Source organism: Bombina bombina, chromosome 2 (assembly GCF_027579735.1).
Source record: "Bombina bombina isolate aBomBom1 chromosome 2, aBomBom1.pri, whole genome shotgun sequence".
In the NCBI taxonomy this organism is placed as follows: domain Eukaryota; kingdom Metazoa; phylum Chordata; class Amphibia; order Anura; family Bombinatoridae; genus Bombina; species Bombina bombina.
Window position 1 is genome coordinate 271,707,739 of NC_069500.1, and position 11,478 is coordinate 271,719,216.

Below are 11,478 nucleotides of genomic sequence, written 5' to 3' on the forward strand. Positions count from 1 at the left end.
GTTTGCAAGAGTAGGGTGTTGCTTTTTCTTTTTTTTTTACTTTTTTTGCTCCATTGACTTTTATGGGGGAATACGTGAACATGCACACAATATTGTAAGTTAGGCTTTTTGCTTCACGAGCGCACTTCAAGGAGCACAAAAAGCTTACTTCTGGTGCAGTTAATGCGGGAGCGGGAGCGTTAATTAAAACTCCACTTTATATCTGGCCCAGAGTGATATGAACTCAAACTGGTATTAAAACACAGAATAGAACCTCTTCTTTCCGATGTGGGGTCTTATACCACTGCCATTAGTAGGTGATTACAGTTGGAACAACTGTATTGGGGGCAGTTGTTCCAAAGGAGCCCCATCCCCTAAAGACAGCATACAACCTATAAACACACGATACCCCTCACATGAAAGAAAAGCTTACCCAGGGGTCTCATGTCCTTTAGATAGTAGGTGATTACTATCACCTGTTTCTAGGTGCCTTTATCATGCTCTTGGCAATAAAAGGGGCCCTACTACCCCTCAAGAAGCACTACAGTGGGACAAGTGACCCCTATTTTGAAAAAGGAGAGGCCCCTCTTTCAAAGAAAGGGTCGCATTTACATTACTCTTCGGTATCCTTTGTTGAAAAGCAGGTAGGTAAACTCAGGAGTGTGCACATGTCTGGGGTACTATATGTCAGCCGTTTTGCAAGAATGTTGGCAAGAGCACTAGATGGCACCAGTGGACATGCACTCTACCTACCTAAGTTCTTCAACAAAGAATATACAATGAGAACAATGCATATGGATATTAGAATTAAACTGTTAAGATGTATTTTTAATTTTATATCGCTTTAATATTTATGCTCTTTCAGAATGTGACTGGTGGCTAACAATTACTAGGTCTACAATGTCATCCATCCATTAATTTAAAAAATTATTATAAAAAGCATTTTCCTACAACTATTAAAACTTCCTGATATCTGGAAAGTTCTTTCTTTAGTTCATAAGAACACATTGTCTCCAGATAATTCTGTGGAAAACAAAAAAAAAAAAAACATTGACATATGTCACTCATGTTTGGTGCTGCCTAACACAATATTTTGTTTTTTTACATTTACTATGTTCTGGATTTAAAAAAGGTTGTTTTCTTGAACTGGTCTACTATAATTTGAGTTCTGCAAACAACGCACTTTCTTAAACATCAATATCTGGGCACCATGTAGTGAAATAAGGATAGCTGCCAAATCCTGCATGTTCTACAAATCAGCAGCAGCAGATTGCTCTGTACTAGATATTATTGTAAATGCCAAACAGTTCACAGAATTCAATATATGTATTAATATGGCAGGAAATGTCCTGGATGCCAGGAGCACAGGTTCCAAAATGCACTTCTGTCTACAGGCTATGTGTTATTTTATCTAACTGTATTCATCTTCTTCCTGGTTAATAATAATTGTGTCTGGTTCCCAAACAAAAAAAAACTATCTGACTCTATCTGATGCTGCTCCAAAGAGATTGGCTAAAATATTCCCAGGGTCCAACTCTTGCTGTTGAGGAGGGTGTATGGTGCTAGGAACCATGACATAAATATGGTGGCAGTGTCCCTTAAAGGGACAGTCAAGCCCAAAATAAACTTTCATTATTCAAATAGGGCATGTCATTTTAGACAACTTTCCAATTTACTTTTATCACCTGTTTTTATTTGTTCTCTTGGTATTCTTAGTTGAAAGCTAAACCTAAGAAGTTGATATGCTAATTTCTTAGACTTTGAAGGCCTCCTCTAATCTGACAGTTTTTCACCTCTAGAGGGCATTAGTTCATGTGTTTCATATAGATAACATTGAGCTCATGCACGTGAAGTTACCCAGGAGTGAGCACTGATTAGCTAAAATGCAAGTCTGTCAAAAGAACTGAAATAAGGGGGCAGTTTGCAGAGGCTTAGGTACAAGGTAATTACAGAGGTAAAACGTGTATTGATATAACCTTGTTTGCTATACAAAACTGGGGAATGGGTAATAAAGGGATTATCTATCTTTTTAAACAACAAAATTCTGGTGATGACTGTCCCTTTAATTAATTCTTTTTTGGAAGAGATAGGCAAGGAAATGTAAAAAGTTATCTCAATTAAGCTCTCGTTGGACTCCCTTATCTATTTAATAATACATTTCCACATATCAGTGTTCTCCATAGCAAATTTTGCCACGTGGGTGTTATTATGAAGTAGCCGGGTGGGAGTATTGTAATTAATATTTTTAGTTATTTATAAATTTTATTTAAAATATTCAAAACTCAAAATAATAGCGTAATTTTACGTAAATTGTTTTAATGATTATTTGTGCAACAAACACTGAGGAAATGTAATAATACCTCATTTTAGCTCAAAGGGACACTAAACCCAAATGTTTTCTTTCGTGATTCAGATAGAGCATGCAATTTTAAGCAACTTTCTAATTTACTCCTATTATCATGTTTTCTTCGTTCCCTTGATATCTTTGTTACTTTTTCAAATAAAGATACCAAGAGAGCGAAGAAAAATTTATAATAGGAGTAAATTAGAAAGTATCCCTTTAATACTGGCTTAAATTGTAGCCGGGAATTTGGTAAAATCAGCCGGATGGTAAATCTCCTGGGGAGAAACAATCTACATTATGTTCTATTGTTTAGTGGCATCAGCGAGTGTCACATACACTGTCTTTAGAGAAATACAAGTTTCTTTAACAAGACTATTACAATGTGGTATTTCTCTGGAGTGAACACACAGGTTCTATTGTTTCAGTTTGTCTAATCTTGTGACTAAGGTATGAGATGTCCCTTATTGTTCTCTTTTGATACTTTCATGTATACTGTTTTACCTCACACGCCGGGAAGATATGCATACATTAGTATTTATCTTCTGAAGATTTGATGTGAGTCTCAATGAATATGCAATTGTTTTCTTTTTGCCATCTCTTATGATTGATTTTCTCTTGCTTTGTATATGTTAAGATATTTATTTTTTTATGTTTCTATGTCTTTAATAAAAATATTTAAAAAAGGATTAAAAACAACAACTGTCGGATGCTGATTCTCATCCACCCCTGTCTATGAGAAGAATAAGAGAAAATCTCATGTTTATCGGGAGCGTCTATCTCTGCATGTGTTAAAAACTGCAACATCACAATATTTACGTAAATCAAAAGCATCTGAATTAAAATGTCATTTTATATTTCCTACTATACTTAACTTGCATTTGCTTTCAGTAAGCAGAGGAACCAATCATATAAAAAGATCCAAATCAACAACACAGCAAATTATGTGTAGAAATGACATCAATACATCTGCAAGCTGAAAATGTGTAAATGCAGATACCAAGGGACTCCACTACTATGTCTGAGCTATAATTTAATGATAGCAGTGAAGACAAATTGACGCTGCCACAAGCGTTTGTCATGATTGATGTAAATCTAATAATGCACGTGAAAGTGCGTCTGAGCTTGTGCACATTTATTTTTATGTACATTTAAGGAATAGAGATTTTAAAGACATTTACAAAGTTATCTTATTGTCAAAATCAATTGCAAGAACAAATGTGCACCACAAAATAGAATTTTCATATGATATTTGCAGTAATTACACAATGTAATCCGCGCTTTTTCCATAATAAAGCAGACTCAGACATTCATAACTCACTCTAAACCTACAAAATTATTGTTTAGATGAGCAAATGAGCTCATAAACAGATAAACATACTCAAGGGGTGTATCATTGGACTGCTTTACTGTAGCAAAAGTCTGCTACTTTTACAATAAATATTTTAAATACTTAGAAAACTTGTTTGATTATGCATATATTTAGGAAAGCAGTGCTTAATTGCTGATACATAATATGATTATATATAAAATTACATTAACCCTTGAAAGATACAGTCTAGGTCAGTTATGGAGAACCTTGGCACTCCAGATGTTTCAGAACTACATTTCCCATGATGCTTAGGTGCTTTGAAGTCCAGTTGAGCATTATGGGAAATGTAGTTCTGAAACATCTGGAGTGCCAAAGGTAACCTTAACTGGTCTAGGTTAAAGGGACAGTTTACTCAAAATTTTTCTCCCCTTTAATTTGTTCCCAATGATCCACTTTACCTGCTGGAGTGTATTAAATTGTTTACAAGTAGCTCCTTTACCCTTATATTGGCATTTGAAATAGTTGATATAGCATGTGGTATCCCCACCTATTCTGGCTGCAGGTCCAAGCTATAGATAAGCTTTGTAAACACAGCCAGCAGAAGAAATGACACACCCAGTGGGTTATAGCAGAGATAAGGTAATAAAATGTTAATTTTCCATTGTTCTCTCCAAGTACTGGTGATTGTTTTATGGACAGATATAAGATAAAGAAGCAGGTATATGAACACAATGTGATAAAGTAATGATATCTTATTATACCTACAAGCTCAACTCATTTTATTAGGTTGTGGCTTCAAAACACAAAATCAGAGCTTTAATATACACAAATAAACCTTAAAAAGCTCATTTTCATTCATTTTTTACTCTGCAGTTGGTAAAAAAAGCAATTGTAAACACATTAAGGGAAAAACTATTTTATAGTATACTGTCCCTTTAAATTGAAGTTCAAATAAATTAGCATTTTGTGATGCAAATACTTTTATTAGCAGAACTACTTCCTGGTAAAATCTATTACTGTTTCAGAGCATACATAAATATATACCACAATTCACATTCACAAACTGCTCCTGCTCTAAGAGCCAGCAGTGAAGAGTATTGAATTGACAATGACACATATCACATCACCTTCTGCTAGCTCGACACAATCAGTAAATGCAAATACATGCTGCATACAAACATACACTACATGACCACCTGACCATCACACCTATTTCTCATTCCAAAACCATGGACATTAATATGGAGTTGACCCCCCTTTGCAGCTATAACAGCCACGGCTCTTCAGGGAAGGCTTTTCACAAGATTTTGGAGCGTGTCTGTGAAAATATGTGCCCTTCTAGCCAAAACAGCATTTGTGAGGTCAGGCACTGATGTAGGTCTCGCTCGCAATTGGTGTAAAAATGTATCCCAAAGGTATTTAGTGGGGTTAAGGTCAGGGCTCTATGCAGGCCACTTGAGTTCCTCCACATCACACTCGTTAAGCCAAGTCTTCATGGACCTCGTTTCGTGTACAGGGACACAGTCATGTTGGAACAGGAAAGGGCCTTCCCTAAACTCCTGCCACAAAGTTAGAAGTGTCTTTGTATCCTGTAGCATTAAGATGACCCTTCACTGGGAGTAAGGGGCCTAGCCCAAAGCCTGAAAAACAGTCCCAGACTATAATTCATCCTCCACCAAACTTTACAGTAGGCACTATGCGTTCTTCTGGCATCCACCAGACCCAGATTCTTCCATGAGACTGCCAGAAAGTGAAGTTTGATTCATCCCTCCTGAGAACAAATTTCCACTGCTCCAGAGTCCAACGGCGGTGTTCTTTACACCACTCCAGACAACATTTGGCATTGTGTATGCTATTCGAAGCTTAAGTACAGCTGCTTGGCCATGGAAACATATTGAATTAAACAGTTATTGTGCAGATGTTGTTTCTAGATCCAGTTTGGAACTCTGTAGTGTCAATTTTTACGTGCTACGTGCTTCAGCACTCGGCAGCCCTGCTCTGAAATTTGAGTGGTCTACCACGTCATGGCTAGGCTCTTGATGCTTCTAGATGCTTTCCCTACACAATAATAGCACTGACAGTTGGCAGGGCAGATTTATGTTTGAGAAGGACGCATGAATCAATTCACAAAGGTTATCATGAAAGAAAACTTGCTACCTTCTGCTCTGACAATGTTCCCCAACTCTGAGGATTGTTTTTTTCCAGCAGGACAATGCTCCATGCCACACAGCCAGGTCAATAAAGGTGTGGATGGAGGATGACCAGATCAAGACCCTGTCATGGTCAGCCCAATCCCAGACCTCAACCCCATTGAAAACCTCTGGAATGTGATCAAGGTGAAGATGGGTGGTCACAAGCCAACAAACATTGCGGAGCTGCTTGAATTTTCACACCAGAAGGGGCCTAAAGTCACCCAACAGCAGTGTGAAAGACTGGTGGAGAGCATGCCACAATGCATGAAAGATGTGATTGAAAATGAGGGTTATTCCTCCAAATATTGATTACTGAACTCTTCCTAAGTTAAAACATTAGTATTGTGTTGTTTAAAAATGAATAGGAACTTGTTTTATTTGCATTATTTAAAGAACTGAAAGCTCTGCATCTTTTTTTTTTATTTTGTCCGGTTGTCATTTTCTGCAAATAAATGCTCTCAATGACAATATTTTTATTTGGAATTTGGGAGAAATGTTGTAGTAGTTTATAGAATAAAACAAACATGAGTTTAAAAAAGAAAGAGTATTAAAAAAAAAAGAGTATTAAAAAAAAGAGTATTAAAAAAAGAGTATTAAAAGGAAAAACTTGCACACAGCATATTTGGAGAGTTTAAGCTTGGAATTTCCATTAAAGGGACATGAAAGTCAATAGCTTGCAAAGTAATTTTAAAAAGGCTGCTTTAGCTTGTTTTAACATTTTATTGGTGCAGTGTATGAAGTCATTGGCACATATTTACCAGTCAGGGTTGAAGTAGACAGAGAGACTGGCACTATATATGAGCAATCGGTGATAATCTTTGTATTAAAAAAGCCTAAAAGACTTTTTAATACTGTTTGCAAGCCCCAAACTACTGATGATTAAATGTAATTTCCCTTTAAGAGAGAGAAAAAAACTAAATCTGGGGTTAACGTATTTGTTTATTTTATTTTATAATTATATTTTGCACTAACTAACACATTTTAAAAAAAATAATAAAATAATGTGTGTGTGTCTGCGTATGTTTGTGTATATACGTATTTGTGTGTGTGTGTGTGTGTCTGCGCATGCATGTGTGTGTATGTGCATGTACATATATATGTAAGTGTGTGTGTGCGCATGCATGTGTGTGCGCATGAACGTGTGTCTATGTGCATGAACGTGTATATATATGTGTGTGTGTTTGTGCGCAAGCATGTACATATGTATCTGTGTAAAGGTATATAGATCTGTGTGTGTGTGTGAGCGCATGCATGTACGTATATATGTATGTGTGCCTGTGCTTGCATGCATGTATGTGTGTGTGTGCAGGTACATATGTATATGTGTGTAATAAATACCATATGACTTCTTAATGGGCTAGCTAACTGCCAGATTCTGACTTATACAGATGGTTTTGCATTAAGTGTAGCAATATGTATATGTTTCCAGTACAAAGTCATCTTCCCTATTTGATGGCATAAAAGTGAACATTGCTTCTGCATGGTTATAGAATGTATTCTTTATTTTTCACTATTATATAATTCTATTTTCTATCCCCCACGAAGTACATAAACACCACAAACTGAATAGATATCTTACTTCCCCTCAGGGTGATTTCCATTGGATGACACATACCTGTCAAACATTTCTCATGTCTATCACTGAAGGAATATTCAGAGTGCAGGCTGTGTCTATTATCTAAAGCTCTTGTGGAAACTGAGCTAAGTTGCAATGCTTTCGTCTAGAGTGCCAAATTACAGATGTTGTCTATATAGACAAAATCTACAAAGCAATTACAATTTTTGTAAATACATGTTTGCAGAAATAATAGTTCAAGTGTCAAAATGTATTTCTTGATGTGATTATACTTAAGTGGTAATTATGTTCTGAACAACAGAAAGACAAACAAATGCACTTATACTGAGTGACAAAGGAATCCATGATACAACTATAGCGATGGGATCAATCTAAGTTTGTTTTATAGCAGTTCCTGACCTTATAGTATTTTAAAAGATTCTGCTTTATATAAAAAAAATGAATATACTCTTGCAAGACAACATCTCAATATAGTGTATTTTATGCTATGTAATAATAAATAACATTATATATGGGGAACCAAGTCACACCAATTGCTAGGGCACAATGCTTTATATGTTAGTTTGTAGAAGGCTTTAATAAATTCCAATTTCTAGGAAGCCGTAAAAGGGATTTAATTGGGCTTTTGGGGGCCTCAGGACATTCAGACAGCTGGCAGGGCAGTCAATCAAATTTATTTTACATGGCAGAATTAACCATACACATTTCTGGAAAATCACTTTCCTTCTGCCAGCAGTGACCACAAGTCACCCACCCACAAGTAAGCATGTGAAACAATGGGTCTAAGGTGCATTTATTTATTAAACTGTTACTGGTACAAAAATAGTGATTAATAAGGCAAGCAAAAGGCTACACAAGCTACACCACATTCATAATTAATAGATCACAGTGTATAATACACGACAATAAAGCAAACAAAATTCTAAGCTATAAGTCACACCTGCAACATATTTCTATTCTATGTAAGAAGGAACTTTTGAGGTAGTTTTGGGTGCACACTGTATAGTATAAATAAGTAAGCATTATACCTAGCTAAGGAGATGTAAGGATCAAGTTCTTGTGACATATCCATTTCATGGCATGACAGTCGTATCATTAAACTCCATCCCTCAAACCCAGATCAGCATGTTCCTAGACACTCAGGACAATGCCCCCTGCCATGCTCCAGTAGTGCTGGCCACACATACCTTGACCCCTTGTTGCTGGGTAGTGAGTGTCAACTTGGATTCGTCCAGAAGCAAAACTTCACAGTAAAATTCCTCCGGGACCGCACAGAAACAACCCATCACTGATCCGGTGGCAGCGAGCGAACCCTGATAGCTAGAGCGGACCCTTACTCTGGAAAAGGAGCAGGTGCTCAATGCAGCCGGCAGGCAGAGACAGCCCACCCCGTATGGATACGTTGCCCCCAGCCAGAGCGTACACTGTGCATTTTCTGCAGTTACTTTCAGTCCATGAAGCGCACGCTAGGGTTGCCAAGGCTATAGAATGAGCCTATAGAATAAAGAGCTGAGGGTGGAGCCCACTTTGCGACGTAACAACCTGAGAAGGTTGGTGAAGTAACATTCTCTAGCTTTGTCTATGGAAGCAGTATTAGGCAAGCTCTTAAGGTGGATTAGTTGAAATGAAGTCATAGGATTTAACCGTAAACCACTCCCCTGTCTCACTCACTACCCCTGTTCTCTTTGTTCAATTAAGGTGGACTACAAATTGGAAAATTGCGAACAAACCGAGCCAAATTAATGTGAAGCATTTTTTTCATTTTTTTGGGTGTGAATGAATTAGATTTGCATATTCATCGCATTGTCAGTTTGTGACTAACCTGCAGAAAAGTAAAAAAGGAAATATGTGTGCCATACTGTCTGAAATACCGGTAAATATTATATTTGTGACTTTGTACCTATCTGAGTGTCTAAGTCGTGTCTCTGCTATATTTGCTTTTTAAGTTTACGTAAAAAGCTTTTTACAATTCCATATTCATAGGAGGAAGGGGAATAGGTCCCCTCTTTTAAAGGGATACAGTTTTGTTTTTTTCTAAGTCTGTGAAAATAGCTAAACGGGTTTGTACATTAGTGCCCGTGTTTACGTACAACTGACTCTCAGCACCTGTTACGTTATATCACTAAAGTTCCAGGATTTGTCTTGTAAATATCAGATCACCATTCAGTATTATAGTAAGTCTGTTTATGAATTATTCCTAGCCTGCATTTTAATAAAGTGTGTTGTAATTACCAAGACTTTCATATGCCTTATACTTTGTACCAAAATATAGAGTGGTGGGGATGTAACAGGAGGGATCCAAGTTACAAGAATATAATTAAAAACACACAATTTTAAGTATCAGAAACACCAAATAATCTTATAGACTTCAGTATTGTGTACTGTAAAATTGTTTTTCGCTTAATGTGTTTCTAGTAACTTGTTATACAAGCTGTAGTGTATAAAATATATGATAAATTGCTTCTTTAGCTTTATTTTGATACATGAAATATCTCATTTTGTTTTTTTTAAACCACAACCTAAAATGGGTTGAGCTTGCAAGGAAATCATATTTCCTTATTTTATTGCTTTCCATACACCCACATGCTTCTTTATATTATCTTAGTCTGTTATACCAAAGCCCAATACTTGTGGCTTGATGACCTAAATCCCTCCGCTCTGGCGAGATGATCAAATACATTTCGTTAGGACAGCGAGGTACCGCAAAGATTTTTAAAAAGACTATTTCTTTTCTTGATAGTTGTTTATCTTTCTATGTAGCATTCTGGATGTGAAGGAGAGACACCTACATTGCAAAATAATGCTAAAAAAGAAGCCCTCAAAGATTTGGCAAAATTTCTGTCCATGCTGGTGAGTTTTTGATTATCAGCCTTTTAGAGAGAAAATTAGAAAATTAACATTTTACTGCTTATCTCTTCTACCTCCCACGGGAGTGTAATTATGTCTGCTGGCTATGTTTACACAGCTTCTTTATAGTCTATACTTAAAGGGGCACTAAACCCATTTTTTTTTCTTTAATGATTCAGATAGAACGTGCAGTTTTAAGCAACTTTCTAATTTACTCATATTATAAATTTTTCTTCATTCTCTTGATATCTTTATTTAAAAAGGAGGAATGCAAAGCTTAAGAGCCGACCCATTTTTGGTTGAGAACCTGGGTTATGCTTGCTTATTGGTTTGCTAACTGTATCCACCAATACCAAGCGCTATCCATGGTGCTGAACCTAAAATGGGCTGGCTCCTAAGCTTTAAATTCCTACTTTTTAAATAAAGATAGCAAGAGAATGAATACAAATTGATAGTAGGAGTAAATTAGAAAATTGATTAACATTGCATACTCTATCTTAATCATTAAAGAAAAAATGTGGGTTTAGTGTCCCTTTAAAGGGACATGAAACACAACATTTTTCTTGATTTCCAATTGACTTCTATTATCAAATTTGCTTAATTCTCTTGCTATACTTTGTTGAAGGAGCAGCACAGTACACTTCTGGGAGCTAGCTAAACACATCTGGGGAACCAATGAGAAAGGCATTTATGAGAAGCCACCAATCAGCAGTAAGCTCCCAGTAATGCATTGCTACACCTGAGCCTACCTAGGTATCCTTTAAACTAAGGATACCAAGAGAACTAAGCAACTTCGATAAGAAGTAAATTAGAAAGTTGTTTAAAATCACATGGTCTGTCTGAATTTCAAAAGAAAAATCTTGGATTTCATGTCCCTTTAAAGTATAGAGTATAAACCACAGACAAAATCAGCCTTTTCAAATACCAACATAAAGGTAACTGTTCTATTTGTAAACAACATAATACACTCCAGCAGGTAAAATACATAATTGGAAACAAATTTAGGGAAGAGAAACATTTAGAGTAAACTACATATTTTTGTGTTTTCATATTACATTGACTCCAAGATCTATTTACAATGAAAGTGTAAGTCTGCCCTCTGCTGGAGTAAAGCAAATACTGCATACCACAAGGAACATTTCTTTAGGTACCATGGGCTAGATTTAACAATTATTGGATGGACAAGGCATATTTAACAATGAATATTTGCCTCCCGTTCTTGCAAACCCAA

At 36.3% G+C, this 11,478-nt stretch overlaps 1 protein-coding gene across 2 annotated transcripts in view; it reads right to left on the minus strand.

The window, feature by feature from the left end:
* Positions 1–8,927, minus strand: part of EPB41L4A (erythrocyte membrane protein band 4.1 like 4A) — a 635,814-nt gene extending 626,887 nt beyond the window's left edge. The window contains exon 1 of one of the 2 annotated variants that reach the window (XM_053701541.1): positions 8,588–8,927. In XM_053701541.1, the coding sequence (XP_053557516.1) occupies positions 8,588–8,686 (99 nt within the window). In that variant the 5' untranslated portion in view covers positions 8,687–8,927. The remainder of the gene's footprint in view (positions 1–8,587) is intronic. The other variant, XM_053701542.1, reaches the window with a different exon arrangement.
* Between the last annotated feature and the right edge of the window lie 2,551 nt (positions 8,928–11,478).